Here is a 23,980-nt window from a genome sequence, read left to right as displayed (position 1 = left end):
TATCCCTGTTCGCTGATGACATGATTATATATTTAGAGGAACCTGGAAATTCCACCAGAAAACTTTTAGAACTCATAAGTGAATTCAGTAAAGTAGCAGGTTACAAGATCAATGCTCATAAATCCAATGCATTTTTATACATAAGTGATGAATCTTCAGAAAGAGAAATTAGGAAAACTACCCCATTCACAATAGCATCGAAAAAAATAAAATACTTGTGAATGCTTATTTTCAAACTGTTATATTTTAGAACTCATTATGTATTCTAGGTACTAGTACTTTGTAGGATATGTGATTAGCAAATATTTCCTCATAGTCTATAGTTGTCTCTCTTCATCCACTTCACATGGACTTTCACAGAGCATTTCACAGCGTACTCAGTTTATTATTTTTTTTTTCATTGTACAGATCATGCTTTCAGAGTGCAATGTAAGAATTCTTTGCTTAGTCATGAAAGGTCATGAATTTTGAACAACTTTTGTCTGAGAAAAGAGGTTAAAGTTATGTTCATTTTTGCCTATGGATGTCCAATTACTTCAGTGTGTTTTGAAAAGCTATCTTTCCTACACTGAAATGGCTTTGGACGTTAGTCAAAAACCTTAGCTAGACACAGTTGCATGGATCTTTCTGGGTCCTCCTTTCTGTCTCCTAGATCTATTCATCTTCCCCTTCACCAACATCACACAGTTTTTTATTAATATAAATATATAATAAGCCTTGAAATTGGATAGAATTATTCCTTCTACTTTATATTTTTTCCAAAATAACTTTAACTGTCCTAAGGCCTATGACGTTCCACATAAGTTTTAGGATAATTCTATAAATATTTGAAAAAAAATACTTGGATTTTGATAGATATTACAACAAATGTATCATTTTAAGGGGAATTAACATGTATATTATATTATAGAACACAAACATGGTATGTCTAGATCTTCCTTGATTTCTTTCATCAATATTGCATACTTTTCAGCATTTATATCTTGAATGTGTTTTGATAGATTTACACTGAAATGTTTAATTTTTTTGAGCAATTCTAAGAGACATATTTTTTAAATTTTGGTATCCTAACACTGATTGCTAGTACATAGATAGGATTGATTTCTGTATGTGTATCTTGTATCTTAAAATGTTGATGAAATCATGTATTATTTTGGAGTTTTTTAAATAAATTCCTTGAGATTTTTTTACAGAGACAATAATGTTATCTGCAAATAAAGATAGCTTTATTCCTTTCTTTCCAAACTATAGGTGTTTTAGTTCCATTTCTTGTCTTATCACTGCTTATTTCTTGGTCTTATCACTGGCACTCTGCGGAATAAGAGAGATGAGAGCAGATATTAGGGGGAAGCTTTCATTTTTTTGCCATGAAGTATAACACACACTGTAGGGCATTATTGGACGATTTTTAATAATGTTCAGTAAGCCCCTCTCAGTTCCTATTTTTCTGGCAATTGTTATCATGAATTGGTATTGAATTTTATCAAAGTCCTTCTCTGCATCAATTTATATGAACATTCAATTTTTTTCTTCCTCAGACTACTAACAAGGGATTACTTTTGTAACAATGCAAGGGCTTTGTCTTCATTAGCTGTCACAGTCCAGCAAACATAGATATAGCTGTCATGAAAGAAGAAATTTTTTATATTTACAGATTTCTAGAATCAAAGGGTATGCTGGCCACAGAGGGGCTAAATGGGAAAAAGCAAGGTCAGTCAGAAGGCAGAGAATGTGAGGGAGAAACATGGGAAAAGGCTTTTATTGTGTTTTTCACAGAAAGCAAATGATCAAAGAAGAGAAACAGGCCTAAACCTCAGGGAAGAGTGGCCTAGAAGCAAGAACCTGATAAAATAGGTATTTGGGATTTTAGATGTTGGATTGGTTAGTTTGCCTGTCAGAGAGAGAAGTACTCCCAGGACAGTCATTTGCTCTCCCTGGAAATCAGCTAACCCTATGTGGGGCAGCCTCTCCCTAGTCCACAAGGTCAAAGTGTCAAAGATGAAAACTAGAAAATGTGGCCCTTGCAATTACATTTATTGATTTTTGAATATTGAACCAGCCTTGCATCTCTGGAATAAACTCCACTTGGCATAGTGTAAACTATTTCTCATATATTGCTGAATTCTATTTGCTAATAGTTAAGGATGTTTCCATCGGTATTGATGAAGACTAGCAGTCTACCATTTTACTTTTTGTTATTATTTTGTCTTATTTGGGTATCAACTTTATAAATGAATTGGGAAATGTTCCTTCTATTTTCTGGAAGAGATCATGTAGAATTGGTGGTAATTCTGTGGCAAAATTCTGAGCCTGAGAATTTTTTATTTTACTTTATTTTATTTTATTTTATTTTTTTTACAGACTTCATTTTGATTCATTGTACACAAATGGGGCACATCATTTCGTTTTTATGTTTGTACACGACTTAGATTCATACCATTCGTGTAATCATACATATACATAGGATAATGATGTCTGTCTCATTCCACTATTTTTCATACCCCCTTCCCTCTCCTTTCCCTCTACATAATCTAAAGTTCCTCCATTCTTCTCTTACCCATCCACATTATATATCATCATCCACTTATCAGGCAAAACATTAGGCCTTTGGTTTTGGGGATTGACTTATTTCACCTAGCATGATATTCTCCAACTTAATACATTTATCTGCAATAGCCATATTATTATCCCTCTTTATGGCTTAATAATATTCCATTGTGTATATATACCACAGTTTCTTTATCCATTCATCTGTTGAAGGGCATCTAATTTGGTTCCACAATCTAGCTATTGTGAACTGAGCTGCTATAAACATTGATGTGACTTTGTACTGTAGTATGCTAATTTTATGTCCTTTGGGTATAAACCCAGGAGTGGGATAACTGGGTCAAAAGGTGGGTCCATTCCAAGTTTTCTGAGGATTCTCCATACTGCTTTCCAGAGAGGTTGCACCAATTTACAACTCCACCAGCAATGTAAAAGTGTGCCTTTTCCCCCACATCCATGCCAACACTTATTATTGTTTGTGTTCTTGATAATAGCCATTCTAATTGGAGTAAGATGAAATCTTAGAGTAGTTTTAGTTTGCATTTCTCTGATTACTAGAGATGTTGAACACTTTTTCATATATTTATTAATTGCCTGTGTGTCTTCTTCTGTGAAGTGTCTGTCCAGTTCCTTGGCCCATTTATTGATTGGGTTCTTTGTATTTTTGGTGTAAAATTTTGTAAGTTCTTTATAAATTTTGGAGATAAGTGCTCTATCTGAAGTGGAAAAGATTTTTCTCCCACTCTGAGCCTGAGAATTTATTTGTGCTTTTTAAATTTAAAAATTAGTTTTCTTACTAATTATAGGGCTACTTGAATTATCTACTTCATGCTAAGTGAGTTGTGATCGTGTGTGCTTCCTAAGCAAATGATCCATTTCCTTCTGATTGTCAGCTGGATGTATGCAGAGCCATGGGAGTATTGACTGTCCTTCCAAAGTCTGTAGTGATAGCCACTGTTTTGTTCCTGATTTGTGACTCTTCTTTTTGTCAGTCTTCTTAGAAGTTGGCTAATATTAGAAACCTTTTCAGTGAATCAGCTCTTTGTTTTGTTGATTTTCTTTATCTTCTCTATTTTAACCTCGCTGATTTCTGGTTATTATTTCCTTTCTTCTACTCACTTAGGTTTTATTGTCTTTTCTAAATTTTGACTATTAAAGCGGGAGCTTAGATAATTGATTCAAGATCTCTCTCCTTAAACTATTATTTACTGCTACATATTTTCCTGTCAGCCCTGCTTTAGCTGTGTCCCATAGATTTTGATGTGTTTTATAATCATTTCCATGTATTTTTAAATTTCCCTTAAGACTTCTTCTTTGACCTGACTTCTTTTGATTCTGATTTATTTAGATTTGTGATGTTTAGTTAAGGTTTCTTTTTGGGGGGATGTGAGGGATACCGAGGATTGAACTCAGAGGCAGTCAACCACTGAGATACATTCCCAGGTCTATTTTGTATTTTACTTAGAGACAGTGTCTAACTAACTTGCTTAGCACCTTGCTTTTGCTGAGGCTGGCTTTGAACTTGTGATCCTCCTGCCTCAGCCTCCTGAGCTTCTGGGATTATAGGCACTCACCACCTCACCTGGCTAGTTAAGCTTTCTTGATTATCTTTCTGTTGATTTCTAGATTGATCGCATTATGAAAGAGAATTTACTTTATGTGACTATACTTTTGTTCAGATTTTTATGGCCTGAATAGATGTATGTTCTATGGACATTCAAAAAGAAAATATATTCTGTAGTTGTTGCATGGAGTATTTTATAAATATCAGTTAGATTCTGTTGATTAATGGCACTGTTGAGTTCTATTATTTCTTTGCTTATTTTGCACCTAAAAGTCTCTCACTTGTTAATAGAGGGATACTGAAGTTCCCAACAGTAATTATGGATTTGTCTATTCTCTTTTCAGGTCTTTCTGTTTTTGCTTCAAATATGTTGTAGCCTACGCAGTTATATTTAAAATGAATTCCCTCTAAATAGCCTATACAGAGGGTCATGTTTTCTAATCTACTCGGCTAATCTCTATACATAATTTGTATATTTAGATCACTTATATTTGTTATCATGTTACAATTTAAGCAAGTTATTTTATTTTATTTTTTTCTATTTATTCTGTGTTTTGCATTTCTCCATTTTTCCCTCTCCTGCCTTCCTCTGGATTACTTGCAGTCCTTCTTAGTATTCTATTTTATTTGTAGCGTTATTGACTATATCTCTGTTAGATTTTTAGTGGTTTCTTTAGGTCTGACATTTCACATTCACAATTTTTTACAGTCTTTTTCATCAGCATTTTACTAGACCAAGTGAAGTAGAGGAACCATACCTCACTGTACCTTCTTTTTCTCTCCTCAATTTATATATAATTGTCTTAAACATTTCTCCCAAATATGTTTTGAACCACATCAGAGCATCTTCATCTTTGCTTCAAAAGAAATTTAGAATTTCAAAGATAATTTGGAAAGCTCAAGAGAAAAAGAAAAATATAGTACTTAACCTATATTTTTGCTTACAGTGTTGTTTGTTTCTTTTCTGTGACCTAAGGTTTCTTTTACTGTTTCCTATGTCTAAGAGAATTCCCTTAAGCTAAGTAATACTTTTAAGGTAGGTCTTCTAAAAAAAAATTTTCCTCCCTGTAAGAATTTCTTGGATTCCCCTTCATCCCTGAGAGATATTTTTACTGGGTATAAAATTTTGGGTTGATGGTTCTTTTCTTTTAGCCCACGAAAAATATTGTTCTACATCATTCTGGCTTCCATGGTTTCTAATGATAAATCAGTTGCTATTCCTTTTGTTTTTGCCCTGTGGGCAAATATAGTATTTTCTACCTTCAATATTTTGCCTATAGTTTTAAGAAATATAACCATGATTTGTCTTTGCATCAAAAATCTATAGGTTTATGTTTCTTGATAAACTTGGATGTTTTTAACCATTATTTTTTTGAGTATCTGTCCAGCCCTGCCCTCTTTATTCTCTCTTTCCATGACTCTGGTGATGTAAATGTAAAATTACTTATTATACACTTACAGATCTCTTGATAGTGTGTTCAGTTTTTTTTTAATTTTTTTATTTATCTTTTAATTTTTTACAGGCTGCATTTTGATTCATTGTACACAAATGGGGTACATCATTTTGTTTCTATGGTTGTGCACAATGTAGATTCATACCATTCATGTAATCATACATGTACATAGGGTAATGATGTCTGTCTCATTCCACCATCTTTCATAACTCCTCCCTTTCATTTCCTTCTACATAACCTAAAGTTCCCCCATTCTTCTCTCACTCCCCACCCCCTGACCCCCATTATACATCATTCTCCACTTATCAGGGAAAACATTCAGTCTTTGGTTTTGGGGGCTTGGCTTATTTCACTTAGCGTGATAATCAAGAATGTGAAGAGAGAGCCTACAGAGTCGGAGAAAATCTTTTCTATATGCACTTCAGATAGAGCACTTATCTCCAAAATTTATAAAGAACTTACAAAATTTTACACCAAAAATACAAAGAACCCAATCAATAAATGGGCCAAGGAACTGGACAGACACTTTACAGAAGAAGACACACAGGCAATTAATAAATATATGAAAACGTGTTCAACATCTCTAGTAATTAGAGAAATGCAAATTAAAACCACTCTAAGATTTCATCTTACTCCAATTAGAATGGCTATTATCAAGAACACAAACAATAATAAGTGTTGGAGTGGATGTGGGGGAAAAGGCACACTTTTACATTGCTGGTGGAGTTGCAAATTGGTGCAACCTCTCTGGAAAGCAGTGTGGAGAATCCTCAGAAAACTTGGAATGGACCCACCTTTTGACTCAGTTATCCCACTCCTGGGTTTATACCCAAAGGATTTAAAAATAAGCAAACTACAGTAACACAGCCACATCAATGTTTATAGCAGCTCAGTTCACAATAGCTAGATTGTGGAACCAACCTAGATGCCCTTCAACAGATGAATGGGCAAAGAAACTCTGGTGTGTGTGTGTATGTATATATATATATATATATATATATACATACATACATACATACAATGGAATACTATTCAGTTATAAAGAAGAATAATATTATGGCATTTGTGTTCAGTTTTTAAAGTCTACTTTCTCTTTGTTGTTCAGGTTGGGTAATTTCTATGTATCTATTTTCTAGTTCACTGATTCTTTCCTCTGTCCCTTCCATTATGCTATTGTGCCCATCTTGATTTAGTTATTTGATCATTACATTTTTTAGTTCAACATTTCAATGTGATTCTTCTTTCTCTTTTCTTTTTCTTTGCTAAACTAGTTTTTTTTTTTTTTTTTTGCTGAAACTTTCTATTTTTTCACTCTGTCAAGCAAGTTCACAATTTCTGCTGAGTTATTCTTATGATGGCTAATTTGAAAATCTTTGTCATGTAGTTCTTACATCTCCATCATTTCATGTTGGTTTCTATTAATCATCATGTTTTGTTCAGTTTGAGATCTTTCTGGTTCTTGATATGAATGGTGATTTTTTTAATTTTAGTTTAGATATTTCTGTGCAATGTTCTGAAATTCTGCATCTGTGTAAACATTTTGTTCTAGCTGGTCTTTTTCTATTTACAAATAAATGCCTGTAAAAATATCTTTTTTTATTCTATTTTTTAAATTTTATTTTTTTTATTTTTACAGACTGCATTTTGATTCATTGTACACAAATGGGGTACAACTTTTCATTTCTGTGGTTGTGCATGATGCAGATTCATACCATTCTTGACACCACTCTTGAGGGGAAGCAGCGTGTGCTGCCTCATTATTACCAAGTGACTCAGTCTCTTTTGATACCCAAGGAGAGGCAGGGCTAGGGTGGCAACTCTCTTTCCCCACATGGTTTCCACTGACACTGTGGTGGGGCTGGCCCCATCACCAGTGGAAAATGATTAAAGTTTTGACTGTGCACTATCTGACACCATCCCAGTGAGGCGTGTAAAGGGGTCCTTTTTATTGATGTGGAAATTCAGAGGGGTCCTGGCTCCCCATATGGTCCCCATTGACACCACAAGGGTGGAGGAAGGGGTAATTACTGTCTGTTGGGGACTAAGGTCTGGATCTCTACTTGACTTTCTACAGTATTCTCCTAGCAAGGATAATATTCATCTAGTTGTAGCCTCCTGAGCATGAGATTCCAGGCTGCCACTCAGGCTTTGGTAGTGAGGTGATGAAGGAAATATATATATTTATATATATATATATATATATATATATATATATATATTTATAAATATATATGCATATATATGCACATATTGTTGCAGTGTTTGAATATAATAAAGCAACTATTTTCTAACATTTGTCTATCTTGCTAGGCTAGGCTAGGCTGCTCTGTACTAGACTCTTTGAGTAAAGAGTAGCCTTTCTGAGTGGTTTGTTTTTACTTTTCAGATGCACCAATTGATGTTCCCACATTGTTACCTTTTTCTGCACCGCATGTTGTATGTAACAAAAAAAAAGGATATACGGGAATTCTCCATCCTGTCCTCCATCCTGTCCTGTCCTGAGGTCCCTACTTGTTCTACCTTCTAATCTCCCCCTGCAGAGTTCTCTGATGCTTATTTTATGTACAATGACTAGTGCTTAGTGTTGCTGCTTAGCTAGAGAACTGGGGAGAAGTATGTCCACTCCATCTTTGCAGAAGCAGAAATTTGATGACACTTGCATAATAAGATATTGAAATACACTGCAGGGACTTTCAGCTACTATTGTATGTGTGAAAGTCCTTCATTAGAGTAGGAGAATTCTGAGATGGTCCCTTTAGGGGATATGTTATTGCTGAAGGGTGGCTTCCTGTTTTCATTCCTTAGGCTTATGTGAAAGAGTCCTATGTTTTAAGTTTAAAAATAATACATCAGGAGAAGAGAATAAAGTAGTCTTAAAAGGGAAAACTGTTAATTGGGTGGAGTTGGTCTACACCTCTGGGGATTAAGTTTGTCACAACTCTTCTTGTGTCATGGAGTTTGAGACTGAATTGTATAGAATTGTAGATCAGAGTAAGGTATTAAGAATCTAAAGAACTCTTGCTTATCTAAATGTTTAATAGGTTCCTCTTTTGAAGTCATAACTTTACCTTGAGATCACCATAAAATTAAAAGCTGCTGACCTCTGCAGTGTGGGGCATGGGTAACACTTAGCTTAGAGAAGACCGAAAAGGGGGTTAAAATCATGGAGGGCCCCCGTAAGTAGCAGTTTCTGGCAAATACAATTTAGACAATGTAACCCAGTGTTTGACATATAACAGACACTCATAAATATGTGCTGAATTGAAGAAGTGCCAGGCATGAACTAATTGTTTAGGGTAGAATTAAATACTTTAAATAAAGCTTTATAAAATAATAATGTTCTGTTTTCCCCAGTACTCTGTAAACTCAATACTTGTATTCCTCAAATTCTCGTAGTCTGTTTTCTGTTACTTATGACACAATACCACAGACTGGGTAGGTTGTCCAAAAAAAAGTTTATTTTGGCTCATGGTTCTGGTCCAAGGTTGAGGGGTCACATCTGATGATGGCTTTCTTGCTGGCAGAGGCACAAGGTTGTGCAGGACAGCACATGCCAACGGACAAGGCAAGTATGTATATATATCTCCTCTGGTCTCTTTCTTCTTATAAAAGCACGAGGATTCAATTATTGGTACTTCATCCAAACCCTATCTAATCCTAATTACTGCCCAAAGGTTCCATCTCTAAACACCAGAGTTTGATTAAGTTTCCACCTTCCTGATACCTCACAATGGGGATTAAGTTTCAACATGAGTTTTGGAGGGGACACACCATATTCAAAAAATAACAGTTTTGTATCATTTGCATCAAGTCAGGCATGTTGTAGGCTGTCAATCATTAGTTACTAAGTCCAAGTGCTTAAAAAACAGTTCCATCTAGAAAGGGAAAAAAGGCGGGGGAGGGGAAGGAAAGGTCAGAAGAGCCTGAGTTGTTTTTTAGTTTGATTCACCAACATTTTTGGACCTTCTTCTACTGGGCACATGATACTTCCACTTCCTGACTGCCTGAAAGTCAGGCATGTATTTGGCCTTTGATATGTGACATGTCACTTGGTAGCATGTCATTTTGAGTTTCTACTTTAAGAGCTAAACTATGACGTTTCTATGCAATTTCCCTGAGTTGTGGTTAGAAGCACTGCGCTGGCTAGGGGAGGCTGCTTCTCTGGCTGAGGGTAATTCAAGCAGGACAGAACATATAATGCAAGAAAGAAATCAATCTTTATAGTCTTAAATAATAGCAATGCAGGAGTTGTTTGTTAAAAAAGCATTATGTAGCCTATTCTGAATGATAGAAAATAGTAAGAGTGCCTGTAACCCCAGTGACTTGGGAGGCTGAGTCAAGAGAATCGCAGGTTTAAGGCCAGCCTCAGCAACTTAGTGACACCCAGTCTCAAAATAAAAAATTTAGAAAGGACTGGGCATGTAGTTCCATGGTAAAGCAACTCTGGATTCTATTTTCAGTACCACACACAAAAAAAGAGTATGTCTTTAGCAATGAGATTATACTGATTTTTTTCCCTTTTTATGTCTTCATTTTCTAATTGTCTAAGTAATAGTCTTTATCTGTTTTTTACTTTTCTAGAATGTGTCTCCTTTTCATAGTAAGGAAACAAAATTAATTTAAAACAAATGGGGTGTGGATACATTTTATGATTTTAACCTGTTTATAATTTGGAACAATGTCATATTCTTATTGTTAAATGTATAGAAAGTACAGAACTTTTATGACTTTCTTGAACCTAGGGTATGTTTTGATACATATTTTTAGTCCCCAAGAACTCTAAAAAACAGTCCTTTCCTGTCATTGAATTAAAGCCTATCTTCACAAACTTTGCTCCCCACTAAGAAATGCCTCTCCCTGAAGGTGGTGGGCTTAGGTTTAAAGGTCCTGCGTAACCTGTGTGACTGACAACTTCCCCTTTATCTCTGCTAATGTGATCAGGTAAAGGCAACCAACAATCGTGGGCATTGACCATAAGAAGGCTGTGCTTGCTAACTTTCCCTTCCCTTCACACACACACACACACACACACACACAAATGCATACATCATTATTATTAGTAACATAGCCAGACCTATTCAGGAATACCCAGAAAATTTGCACATTGCCCTATTAGACAGGAGGATCTTTTATTTAAATTTTATAGGAGATTCCTGAAGAAAAAGAATCCTAGTTTTTACTCTTGCCCAAGCCCAGAACTACGAGGCACAGGTTTACATGTGTCTATCTGCACACATTCACCAACTGACTTGAATGAGGGCAGTAACAGCCCAACCTCCTTTCTGTGGTCAGGTCATATCCTAGTCAGAACTTACACAGTCTCTGACCTATAATTTTCTTTCAATCTCTCCTGACACAAATAAAAGTTTTAGTTTGAGGTTTCACAAACTAAAACTAAGTCTCTCTTGGTATTTTCTAAAGATTAATACTTTCTTAGTGATTTTTCTTACTCTCTCTTGAGTATTATTCAGAGTTTTTTTGCACTTTAATAACCTAGAAGTGTAGAGTACAATAGCCTATCAGTAGAAATAAAAACCCTCTTAATGGTCTTATTTAAAAAGATAGTAAAACCTTAGCTTTATAAATAAATGCTTTATTCTCATTTTTCTATAGCCCCTAAAAAACTCATATTTATTGTGTGAAATAATGCATCATATTTCTGAACAAGAGGTTGAAAGTAGTCCAAAAAAGCAAGACTCACATATAACACTTTTTACAAAGGACAAACTTTTGGGAATGGCTTCTCTCTTTAAGGAATCAAAAATTTTTTAGATCCTGAACTGTCCATAAAAAAGACAACATTACTAAGAATTTTTATACTTCTTAAATTAGGTCTGGAATAGTAAGAGATCATGACAAATGTACACATTAGTGTAGATGATCTCTCTAACACAGTAATTTGATGGTTTCATGAAGTTTTTCAAAGTAAGATACATGAAACAAAAAATTACCATGAAAAACAAGGACCTTTTACTGAAATTGTCTCATTTAGCCTTTGAAATATTTCTTTTTTCTACATCGTAAAATGTCTAGATAGAGACAAAAATTATTTTTAAATTTTTCAAATGTCAACCCTTAAGCACAGTTTCATGTACTCATGTTAGAAACTAGGTCTTGGTGTGGAAGATGCCTAGGGATCCTGTAGACTCAAAGAGTTCTGAAAAAAAAGTTAATAACCCTCTTTCCTTGTTACTAAAAAAGACCCAGGCAAGGCATTTTATACACCCACAGGGATCAGCTCCCTGCTGGAACTGTTAGTTCCCTCTGCTTTCATCTTGTAACACTTTACAAAGATGTTTGTTGCAGTGAAACCGATTGACAGGAAACTTAGCAACTCAAATAACATTTAGATGTTTCTGCTTTTTTAATTCCATTAGCCAAGATAAACCCAATCTGCTGAAACCATTCATCAGGATGTGATCTCCCCAGATGAATACAGACTTCATGGTCAAGGTCCTTTGTCCTGTGGATCTAAATAGTGCTGAGAGCAGTTTCCAGGCTTTTCAATCAAAAGCTCATGCCCTGCTCTGTACTCAATATCAGATTTATTTTAATCTGATATTTGTAAAAATGTGTTGATCTGCAGATAAGAATGTACCTATGACTCAGGGGGATCAGCTAGTCCTTCAATCAGCAAGTATCTTTCCCCTGGGACCTGCAATGATCCGGGACAGAGGAAGGAGATCGCGCTGTGATCTGTGAAGTCTTTGACAGTGAATCTTGTTAGACGTTGGTCAATTCAGACAACCTCCTTTCCCAAAATCTTTAGAATCCTTTTGCAGCCCCTTCCCACACAGCTGGCACTCACTCACCAAAAAGTTCAGTTGTTGTGAGGATACTACAATGTCATGGAGAGGGTGGGAGGAGGGAGAGCAGAGAGGAGAGCAGAGAGAGACCCTGCTTAGAGCCAGTGGGCGCTAAAGCCTTGATCGCCTAATGTAATGGAGAATCAGACTCCCCTCACCACCCAGGCCACACACGCTCTGTGCCAGGCAGGAGGTCATATATTTTCAATGCGGAAAAGACAGGCTGGCACCGCTGCACAATTTTCAGGTCCTGGCATCAAAGTGGGAGGAGGGAGGCAAGAAAAACAGAGGAAACTGAAACAGCTGGGAAGCTGAGCGGGCTCTTCAGCCTTTCTCAACCAGGAAGCTAGAGCTTCAATCAGGTAGTTTTCAGGGTTGCGGGGCCACTGATCCCTTCCAACCTGGAGTGTTTATTATTTGACCTGCCTTTCTCTTTCCTTCCCAGGACAGCTTTCCTGCCCGCTTTGGAGGAGTCCATTTTGTCAACCAGCCCTGGTACATTCACGCCCTGTACACGCTCATCAAGCCATTCCTTAAAGACAAGACCAGGAAACGGGTAATAAGAATAAACATGCCATAGAAATTCCAAGTTCCCTGGGAATACCAGGGATAATTACAGTGTTCCCCCTTCCCCATCCTGTTACTCTGGGCTTATCTTCCACTATGATTTTACTGCAACCCCTAAGCATTTGAGCCTCAGCTGGAGTTTGCAAATGGTCTGGATGTCATCAATAATTCAGTAAAACTGGGTTATTTTCAGAGTCCCAGTGACAAACCAAAGGAAACTTTGAAGGCTCGCAAATGCCAGATGCCCGTTTAACAGTAAAAGCAGATGGGGAGGTATTGGGTCAAGTCACTTGCTGTTCATCGAATATTTTAATGGCATTTCATCCCGTAAATGTATTATCACTATGAAGAATATTTATAATCTGTTTTTTCTTGTGGCCCTTCAGTGGTAGGTAACTGTCCTGTGCATCATCCATAGGCCTGGAAAGTATTCTTCATTGGGAAATAAGAATGCTCTTAGAAAGAAGGCTTTTAAAAGTTTTATTACATCAGTTGAAATTTGGAAATCTGATCTCTCTAATCAAAGTTGGGCTTTCATGGCACTCAGATTAACTGAGTAACTAAGTGTTTTTTTTTTGTTTTTTTGTTGTTGTTTTAACTATCCTGAATCTGTTTTCTTGTTCATGATGAGGGGAAACTAATACCTACAACAGAGTTGTTGGAGTCATTTAGCAAGTCAGTGTCCGTAGCAGACACTGAGTGACTTTTTACCATTTAGCTCTTCTTTTTTCCCCTTCCCCAGATTTACTGAGGGATACTTTACAAGTAAAATTGTATATATTGAAGGTGTGCAGTCTGATGACTTAACATACATATACATTGTAAAATGATCACCACAATCGAGTTAATTAACACACCCATTGCCACACAATTATGTTTTTATTTTATTTTCTTTTTTGGTGTGGGGAACTCCATTAGCCAATTTCAAGTACACAGTGCAGTGTTATTAACAGTAGCTACTGCATTGTGCCTCAGATCTCCACAGTTTATTCATCTGTTTAACCGAACCTCTGTAGTCCTTCACCATCATCTATCCCACTTCTACCCCCAGACCCTGGCTACCACCTTTCCACTCTCTGCTTCTGCGAGCTCATTTGTTTTAAGATTTTACAAATAAATGTGATCATACAATATTTATCTTTTAGTGCCTGGCTTAATTCACTCAACATACTTCAGGTCCATCTGTTATCAAAAGTGGCAGGATCTCTTTTTAAATGCCAAATAATATATTCCATTCTCTGTGTGTGTGTGTGTGTGTGTGTGTGTGTGTGTGTGTGAGAAAGAGAGAGAGAGAGAGAGAGAGAGAGAGAGAGAGAAGAAAGAGAAAGAAAGAAAGAAAGAAAGAAAGAAAGAAAGAAAGAAAGAAAGAAAGAAAGAAAGAAAGAAAGAAAGGAAGGAAGGAAGAAAGAAAGAAGAGAAAGAGAGAACTAAAGACAGGGGCACAGAGGGAGAATGTGTGAAAGTGTATATCACTTTTTCTTTATTCATCTGTCTTCAGACACTTGGGGTTTCCATATCTTGGCTATTGTGAATAAGGCCACAGAGTTTCCTTTTAGCCTTTCTGATTTCAGCTGCCTCCTGGTCTGGAGCTCCACTCCCCAAGGGAAACTGGCCAGGGTCATTCCTACAACACCTTTGGTATACCCCCATGCCCAGGAGACAGGAGACCAAGGGATAGCACTGAGATTTCAGAAAGGACTGATGTAGGGGTTCCTCTCTCACATACTGCCAGGCTAAATCCCAGACTATGGACTCTTCTAAGTCCTTAGGACACATGGCAATAGAATATAGGAAGAATAATTACCTTGTTTCCAGGGACTAAGAGCTAGAACTCACCAACATCAGGAGGTGACATTCTGAGACAGTTTGTAGTCTGTCTGGGTTTCCATAGAGTGCTAAGAAAGCACCTGTGCTGTTTCCAATATGGCTTCAGGCTTCCTGGTTCCTTCGTCTTCTACCCTGGATGAGGCCAGTGGGAATTCCTCCCACAGTGGACACCTGCTGCTATGCTAGTGAAGGACCTTTCTGGAGCTATGGGTCCAGTACAGAATGTGACAGGTTAGGGTCCAGCCTCCTGCCTCTGTGTTCCTACATCCCACAGGACTCTCAGAAGGGATAGCCACCTTCAATGGCACTTCTAGTGCTTTATAAAATTCGGTGTGTTGAGTGCATGTATACAAATGTTTACTTTAAGTGCCAGGAACAGTATTTAACTTTAGCATCCTTTAAATACTGTAGCACCCTCTAAGGAGTTTTGCAAAAGCCGAATAATTGAATTACTTCAAAAAGAAATAAATCTTAAAATTCATTAATTTCCAACTGCAGCATCAGAAAATGTACATTATTTTTGAAGCACTACAATATTCTGAAGAATTTAGTACTTGCCTTTCTTTTCTCCTTTATCTTTAAATGAGGCCATTACATGACAAATTAAAATGAACACAGTAGCAAGTGCTTATTTACTGAGGTCCTGTATTTAAGTGGTTTAAAATCACATTTAAATTTCATCATGGCTAAGTGTGATATCTGTATTTATACATGTGTATGAATGTGTGTATGGTTGGTGGTTTTAAACTTGGATGTAACTTACTTATTACATATAATCAATTATGTGTAACTCAACATGTTACATGTAATTATTTCATGCCTGCCAATGTCATCACAGACTTGAACTTTAAATCAGAATCAATTTCTAAATTTTAGTGAATGGTAATTATCTTCTTGTGACTCACCCATTTCATGGATTTGTCTGAAAATAATTATGATATGTGACTTTTTTTTTTTCCTTCCCTGTTTGATGAGTTTCTAACATTATCCATTGTTTGCTCAGAAGATGTAAATTTGTTTAGGTATGAGCCCCCAATATTAGCAAAACACGGAAAATTTCTGCACACAAAAAAAATCTCACAATACTTTCTCAGGTCACTGTTTTTAATTCCATTAAGTGAGCATGGATTGAGTTTCTACCTTCTGTCCCAACCAACACCCTGGGAGCTAAGGATCATGGTAAAGGAGTACATGACATCATCTTTTTTCTCAGGTATTCTCTCATGATGGGGAAGTGAGATTTAAATGAACACATTGGGAAAAAAATAGAAGTCAATAGATATTGAAGACTTCTTTGGAGGACAGGCAGGAGAACCAGGATTGGCAGATTCAGGAAGAGACTGAGAAGGATGGACAGGACCAGGGGAGACTGATGGCCAGAGGGCCCAGCTGGGAGAACAGAGCAGTCTGGGGATACATGTGAGGCACGGACAGGGTTTGAGATGGTCTACATCAGTCTCTTGTATATCTAAATATGGTCTGTGGCCAAACAATGCCCAATCTGTTCATAAACTTCATTTTATGACTATTAATTCAGTCCCTTTTCTGAGTCATAAATTAACATCTCATGGTGACTAAGCTACTGCACAAAATGAATGCCTCTTTAAACACTATGATCGTCAGCAGCGCATCTAATTTGTCACTGCTAAATTGTGCATTATATTAAATACTTGGTCATATTTCAGATTTTTTTATTGGCAATTATTATTTTTTCTTCTTTCCAGATTTTCCTGCATGGAAACAATTTAAATAGCCTTCACCAGCTAATCCACCCTGAGTTCTTGCCCTCTGAATTTGGAGGAACCTTGCCTCCTTATGACATGGGAACTTGGGCTCGGACGTTACTTGGTCCTGACTACAGTGATGAAAATGACTATACTCACACTTCCTATAATGCAATGCACGTCAAACATACATCCTCCAACCTAGAGAGAGAATGCTCGCCCAAACCCATGAAAAGGTAAGAACTGTGTTGTTGGAGATTTGCAGCCAGAGGTCAGTGGGGTTTTTGATTTAGTCCTATTGTGGATTGAGTAATGGAATACTTCATGGGCACAGAATTGAATAAAATAAATTGCAATACATTCTTGGCTGATTTTACTGGAATTGAAAGCAAATGGAGCTTGACTGGCCAAGAAAAATGGTTGTCCCCATTGTATTAAAGGAACAGTTCAAGGCTAAGACCTCGCTTATGTCCCGATTACAGCCCTGGCCTCTTGGGAGTTTGTTAATACACACAGATGAAATGGTTGGCCTTTGAGATATACTGGATGGCAAAGAAACCTGCTAGAAAAATGTTCCTATCATTTATTCAGTTGGAACCAAACAAGCATTTATGAGGCTTCAGTACAGATTAGGGACTAGGGGCATAAACTTGAATAAACTTCCAAGGAACAGAGAGGTGTGCCTCTAGAAAATCTTCCAAGTGAGACTATTTGAACATATTTATAAAGTGGTTGGCAATTGAATTGGACTCTGAAGGAGGAAGATCATCAATGCTTATTTTAAAAAAGAAACTAGCATGCCAAGCAGAGGGGCAGACAAAAGCATGGAGGCCTCACAGTGGTCTGGTGTGGCAAACAGGTGTGGGAGAGTGGGGGATGCGGTGGACATGGAGGAGAGCTCCAAAGAGAGTTGACTCCAGGTGGTGAAGTATGCTGCATTCAGGACAGTGCCAGGGATGTGGGTTTCTCCTCCTCCCCCTCCTCCTCCTCCCCCTCCTCCTCCTCCTCCTTCTTCTTTTCTTAGCACAGCTGGGAATAGAACTCAGGACTCATGCATACTAAACATGTGCTCTACCCCTGAGCTGCACTTCTAGCCTGAATGTTGCTTTTTAAATATATGTGAAAAAAATATGAGTACTCTCTCATTGTCAAAATCAAAACCGTATGGTTAAAGCTAAAATACCCTTCATCCCCAATCCCAATTCCAGTCTCCCTGAAGATGATTATCAACCTGGGGTGGGCCCTTCCTTTCTGGTTTTCATACATTACATGCATCTGTTCATATCCCTAAAAATAAATCAACTAATAGGGGAATTAGTGTGTTAGGACTGATGTAATCAAGTGGCCAACAGCAGAAATTTATTTTCTCACAATTCTGGAAGCTACAAGTGCAAGATCAAGGTGTCAGCAGGGTTTATTTCTCTGAGGTCTCCTTCCTTGGCTTGCAAAAGGCTGTATTCTCCAGTGTCTTCATGTAGTATTCTTTCTGTGTGCATCTGTGTTCTCATCTCTTCTTCTTAGAAGGACATCAGTCATACTGGATTAGGACACACTCTATTGACTTCATTTTACCTTAATTACCTCTTTATAGATGCTATCTCCAAATACAGTTGCAATCTAAGGGACTGGGGTTTAGGACTTCAACATAAGAATCTAGGATGGGGCTGGGGAGATAACTCAGTCGGTAGAATTCTTGCCTTATAAGCACAAGGCCCTGGTTCGATTCCCCAGCATCAAAAGAAAAAAAAAAAAAAAAAAAGAATCTAGGATGGAAAGGGAAGAACATAATTTAGCCCATGGCATTGTTATATAACACCTTTCCATGTCAGTACGTTTCGACTTAGCTCATACTTTCGTGGTGCACAGAATTCTAGAACATAGATATGCCAGTTTAACCATGTCCTTATTGGTAGAAATTTAGGTTGCTTTTGATTTTTGTTCTCTATTTAAAATTTCAAAAAGTCTCAATAAATATCCTTGATATTTCCCCTCATTTTCCTAGAAAGGTCCTCTGGGTAGTTTCAGAGCCCTGCAGTTGCTGGGTGAGAGGCTATGTGCATTTTGAGTTTTAGTCCACACTACCCAGAGGCAACTGATTGACCCTCTCACCAGCAATGTGTGAGAATCTTCCTTTCCCAAGGTCCTCAAAAACTACTCAGTATCACCAGATTTCAGTTTTACTCATAATCCTGGTGCTGTGAAAATGCCACATCACTTTTGTTTTCATCTGTATGTCTCACCAGACAAAGTGTGTTAAGCAGAGACATGACATAATCAGATCTACATTTTCCAAGAATTATTTTTTGAGATTACCAGGGAAGTAATTTGTGAACCAGAAACTATCAGAGCAGTTGGAAGCTCAGGTGGTTAGATGAAGTCTAGAGATATGTAGGGACATACCTAACATCAAGCAGAGGAGGACTCACCCCATTATGGAGAAGTTTGCACAGGGTGAAGGACAAGCATCCATCTTGAAGTGGCCTTGGGATAACTGTGTCTATCCATGTCCTACACCAAAATAGAGCATCCAGGATGAATATTTCTGTCCTATCTGTAAGGAAAAATGCAGCTCAGCTCGGGACCCGCGGCGATTCTAGCTGCCACTGCACACTCCCGTCTCAGTTGTGGCTCGACAATAGCTCCCAGAAAAATGCACCACGGACAGGAGGCCTCACGCAAGAGACTTTATTATGTGGATGACTAGCGTGTCCTCTCCAGGGTGAAAAGAAAGGAAAAGAGAAAGATGGCATGTACGCTTCTCCCAGATATTGGAATCTCGCGGGCTGGAAGGAACCAATAGCGGAGGAGAATACTTGCGAGCTGACTGGTGAACCAATAGCTAGCTAGCATGTTAGGACGTAACGTGGGAAGCAGGAAAATGGCTGTAGCGTAGGCCGGAAATTCCTGTAACATAAGAGGCAGGCGGAGCACAGACTGACAAGTGGTTGGGAGGCTGGAAATTCCTGTAATGTAAGAGGCAGGCAGAGCACAGATTGACAAGTGGTTGTGAGGCGGGGTATCGGTTTTACATTACATTCCCCCATTTTTTATTTTATAAGAAAATCTTTTTGGGTACATGGATGAAGGTCAGTCTTCTGTAATTGCTTCCTGCTGAGTGTGGACGTAGAGCTGATTCAGGGGAGAGATATCATTGTGGCAGGAAGGAGTTGGGGACTCGATAGTTCCTCTGGGAGCACACCTGTAGCCAGGCTCCGATTTCTGCAAGATCCTGATATTCCTGTAATACAAGCTGATTGGTTGACATGAAAGTAGCACTCCTCCTATATAAAAAGATAGGGGGCTCCCCTTTTTTGGCTGGCATTCTATTGGAAGGAAAAAATTTAGTGGTTAGGAAACAGGAATCCAGTCCTCATGGCTGGGCGTGGTTGTCTGGTGTTTCAGTGGTCTGGTTCCCAGTCTCTGGAATGGGAGAAAGGGTGGAGGGCTTCATGATCTTTAGTCTGAGATGAAGAGGTCCCACAGGAGTGGCTGAGTATTGATTGGAGAAAACCTGTGGATTAGGAGCTGGAGAGGGGTTAGTGGATTGAGAATAGAGCTTAACCTGAGAAATGTGTAGCCATCCTGGTAGATCTCGTACCTTGACAGCTGTTGGCGTGACCAGGATCACTGTATGGGGTCCCTGCCACTTGGGAGACAGAGGGATTGTGGCCTCCTGAGGAGGAGAAATAAGAACTTGGTCTCCTATTTGAAGAGATTGGGTAAGGAGGCCAGATAAAGGTTTAGGTAGGGTGAAATCAATATAACCCCATAGAAATGTTCGAATGTGATTTAGGAGAGGAATGGATATTTGAGAAGGAAGAAGGGAAGGAAGGGGCACTATCCCAGGGGGCAGGATAGGATGACCATACATTAGCTCAAACGGGGAAATATTAGCTGGTTTCTTTGGGAGTGAGCGAAGACGCAGAAGAGCAAGGGGCAGGAGTTTAACCCAGTCAAGGTGAAGTTCTAAGGAGAGCTTGGTTAAGACATTTTTAAGAGTCCGGTTTCCTCTTTCTACTTTGTCTGATGACTTTGGGTGAAAGGGAATGTGGAAATGCCAAGGGACCCCATGAGCCTTGGCAAGTTGTTGGGTAACTCGGGAAATGAATTCAGGTCCATTATCTGACTGGAAGGAAGTAGGCACTCCAAAGTGAGGAATGATTTCATGAAGGATGAAGGTAGAGACAGTTATTGCCCTTTTGTTAAAGGTGGGGATGGCTTCAATCCATCCCTAGAAGGTGTCTATCATAACCAATAGGTATTTAGATTTTCTTACTGTGGGCATGTGAGTGAAGTCAAGTTGCCAGTCTACCCCTGGAATGGTGCCACAGGCTTGGTGAGTTGGAAAAGTGGGGGGCCTGACAGCTGTGGGATTTGTTCATGGGCAAACTTCACATGAGGAGGAGAGTTCCTTCAGAAATGAGATGTCAGAGGAGGACAGTTGCAGATGAGTTTTAGCAAATTGTAAGAGTGAAGAAAAGTTGGGGTGAAACAGACGATGGAGGTAGGAAAGTATTTCCCTGTTGGGGGGTGGTGGAGGTAAGGGATTATGGAGAGCCATAATAGGGGCTGGCATGGACAACAAGGCAGCCCTTTTAGCCTCCTCATCTGCCTTGTTATTGCCTGAAGAGATGAATGATTGGTCTGTTTGATGGACTCTGCAATGTACAAGGCCTATAGTTTCTGGGAGGCAAGCAGCCTCAAGGAGGTTTAGAATGTAACTAGAGTTGGCGATGGAATTTCTCTTTGAAGTAAGAAGGCCCCTCTCTTTCCAAATAGCAGCATGAGAGAGGATAATGTGAAAAGCATATTTGGAGTCGGTGTAGACTGTGAGGGATTCTCCCTTTGCGAGGGTGAATGCGCGGGTGAGGGCAATTAGTTCTGCCTGTTGGTGGTGTTGTTGGGTAGTGGTCCTGACTCTTACCACCTTTTCAAGAGAGACAATGGCATATCCAGCTCGTCGGATCCCTTCATGGAGAAAAGAGCTTCCATCAGTGAACCATATGAAAGTAGGGTTGTGTAGAGCCCCTTCTTGGACATTGGAGGGGCAGAGGAGTAACTCCTCCAGGGTCTCAAGGCAGCTTGCTGAAGCATGTATGTTAGAAGGTAGGGGTAAGAGCGTGGCTGGATTTAAAGGAAATGGAAGAGTCCTCGATAAGAGCTGTTTGCAAGGCCAACACCCGACAGGGTGGTAGCGTTTGCACACCCTTATAAGTAAGAAACTCAGACAGACAATGAAGTGAGAGCACTTCTGTGGAAGCCCCAAGGGAAAGTTTCTTTGATTTCTGGATTAAGAGAAATTCTGCAGCTAATACTCTAAGACATGGCACCCAGTCTCTTATGGTGGGGTCTAACCTCTTTGACAGGTATGCTATTGGTCCAAAGGTGGGACCAAACATATGTCCTAAGACCCCCAGGGCAAACCCACTTTTCTCAGAGGCAAACAGGTAGAATAGTCTGGTTAAGTCAGGGAGGTGTAGGGCTGGGGCTTGAAGAAGGGCTTTCCTTAAGGTCTGGAAAGGGGCTTTTACTGTGTTGAGGAGAGGTTCAGTGGGAGTACCCTTTGAAGCCTCATATAGGGGAGCTGTCAGGATGGAAAAGTTGGGGATCCAGGATTGTAAATATCCTGCTAACCCCAAAAAGGAAAGGCTTTCTTCCTTGGTGGATGGAGTGAGCATGTCCTGCAACAATGCCTTTCTCTCTACAGTGATGACCTTAAATCCAGGTGAGAGGCTGACTCCTAAGTAAACAACTTGAGGCTGGGAAAGTTGCACCTTTGCTGGAGAAACCCTGTAACCCCTGTCAGCCAGAAAGTTTAAAAGCTTAACTGTGTCTCTTTGGGAGTCCTTGAGAGAGGGACTACATAGAAGAAGATCATCAACATACTGTAAGAGAAAAGAGGAAATGAATGTGAGAGAGGCACGATCCTGAGATAGTGTTTGGCCAAAGAGATGAGGGCTGTCTCAGAATCCCTGTGGGAGAACTGTTCAAGTCAGCTGAGAAGAAATTTGAGTGAAAGTGTCAGTCCAAGTAAAAGCAAAGAGATCCTGTGAATTAGGGTGAAGTGGGACAGTAAAAAATGCATCCTTCAAATCTATCACTGAAAAGTATGTGGTGGAAGAAGGGATAGAGGAAAGCAGGGTATAAGGATTGGACACAATGGGAAAGATGGGGACCACTGCTGAGTTAATGATGCGGAGATCTTGCACTAAATGGGTAAGACCCATTAGGCTTCCTAACAGCCAGGATGGGAGTGTTATAAGGTGAGTTGGCAGGGCACAGGAAGCCTTTCTGCCTTAGATCCTGGATGATTGGTTTAAGTCCTATGAGGCTCCTTTGGGGAAGGGGATATTGGGCCTGGACTGGATAGGATGTTGGGTCCTTTAGATGAATGAGTACAGGTGAGCATTTGGCTACAGAGGGTGTATGGGTGTCCTAGACCCTTGGGTCAACCAGGGAGGGAGGAAGGGGATATGAAGACTCTGTTTGAGCTGTAGAGTCATAAGGAGAGGAATAGCAGGGGAGTTGTGGCTGAGGCGCATGGTGGGTGAGAAGGAAATAGAGGCACCCAATTTGGTTAGGATGTCCCTTCCCAGAAGGGGAATGGGACATGAAGGAATTATCAAAAAGGAATGAGAAAAGTCAATTTGTCCTATGTGGCAGCTTATTGGAGGGATTTGTAAGGGGTTATATGGTTTTCCCTCTACCCCAACAATAGAGGATTTGGCAGGGGAAGTGGGTCCCCAAAACTCCCGCAGCACTGAGAAGGTGGCTCCAGTGTCTATAAGGAAAGGGATCTGCCTGACTGCCACTGTAATGGTCACCTGGGGCTCCTGAGTGGTGATGGTCGTAGGGTGCAGAAGTCCCAGGCCCCTTCATTCATCCATTGCCAATCCCAGCAAATTGCCGGAGGGAGGGTCCAAGGATGACCTGGCACTTCTCTGAGCACCAGGGCAATCAATTGCCCAATGTCCCAGTTGGTGGCATTTTGGACAAGGACTTGGGGGCTGCCAGGGGTTGGGGCAGGCTTGTGCCCAGTGGCCCTCTTGCCCGCACTTGAGGCATGGGCTTGGAGGTCTTCTGGGAGCTTGGGCACCCCTAGCGGTGGACAATTGGGCAGATCTAGCTGGCTGAAGGGCTTTGGCCAGCATTTGGTATTTTAATTTTTGGTTTTTTTCTTCCCTTGCGTTATAAACCTTGAACGCCACTGCTAGAGCCTCTGGCTATGGGATAAGGGGCCCCCTATCCAACCACCTCAATTTAGCCTTTATGTCAGGGTAACTTTGGGAAAAGTAATAAGTCATAAGTAGCTGCCATCCCTCCGGGGTTTCAGGATCCTGATTAGTGTACCTGAGCATTGCCTCTGTGAGGTGACTTAGAAATGCTGACGGGTTTTCAGCTCTGTCCTGTATTACTTCCTGAAGTTTGTCATAGTTAATGGGTTTAATGGCAGCTTTTTGGAGACCTGCAAGGACGCAGGTTTGAAAGTCA

General features: G+C 39.4%; 1 protein-coding gene across 1 annotated transcript in view; it reads left to right on the top strand.

Moving 5' to 3' along the window:
* The window catches only part of Clvs1 (clavesin 1), a 220,092-nt gene that overhangs the window by 154,456 nt on the left and 41,656 nt on the right, over positions 1-23,980 (top strand). Inside the window, exons 4-5 of the mRNA XM_047553881.1 lie at positions 12,817-12,927; positions 16,490-16,725. Of these exons, the coding sequence (XP_047409837.1) occupies positions 12,817-12,927; positions 16,490-16,725 (347 nt within the window). The remainder of the gene's footprint in view (positions 1-12,816; positions 12,928-16,489; positions 16,726-23,980) is intronic.

The sequence above is a fragment of the Sciurus carolinensis genome, chromosome 1 (assembly GCF_902686445.1).
Source record: "Sciurus carolinensis chromosome 1, mSciCar1.2, whole genome shotgun sequence".
Taxonomy (NCBI): domain Eukaryota; kingdom Metazoa; phylum Chordata; class Mammalia; order Rodentia; family Sciuridae; genus Sciurus; species Sciurus carolinensis.
This window is presented reverse-complemented; position numbering and strand designations above follow the sequence as displayed.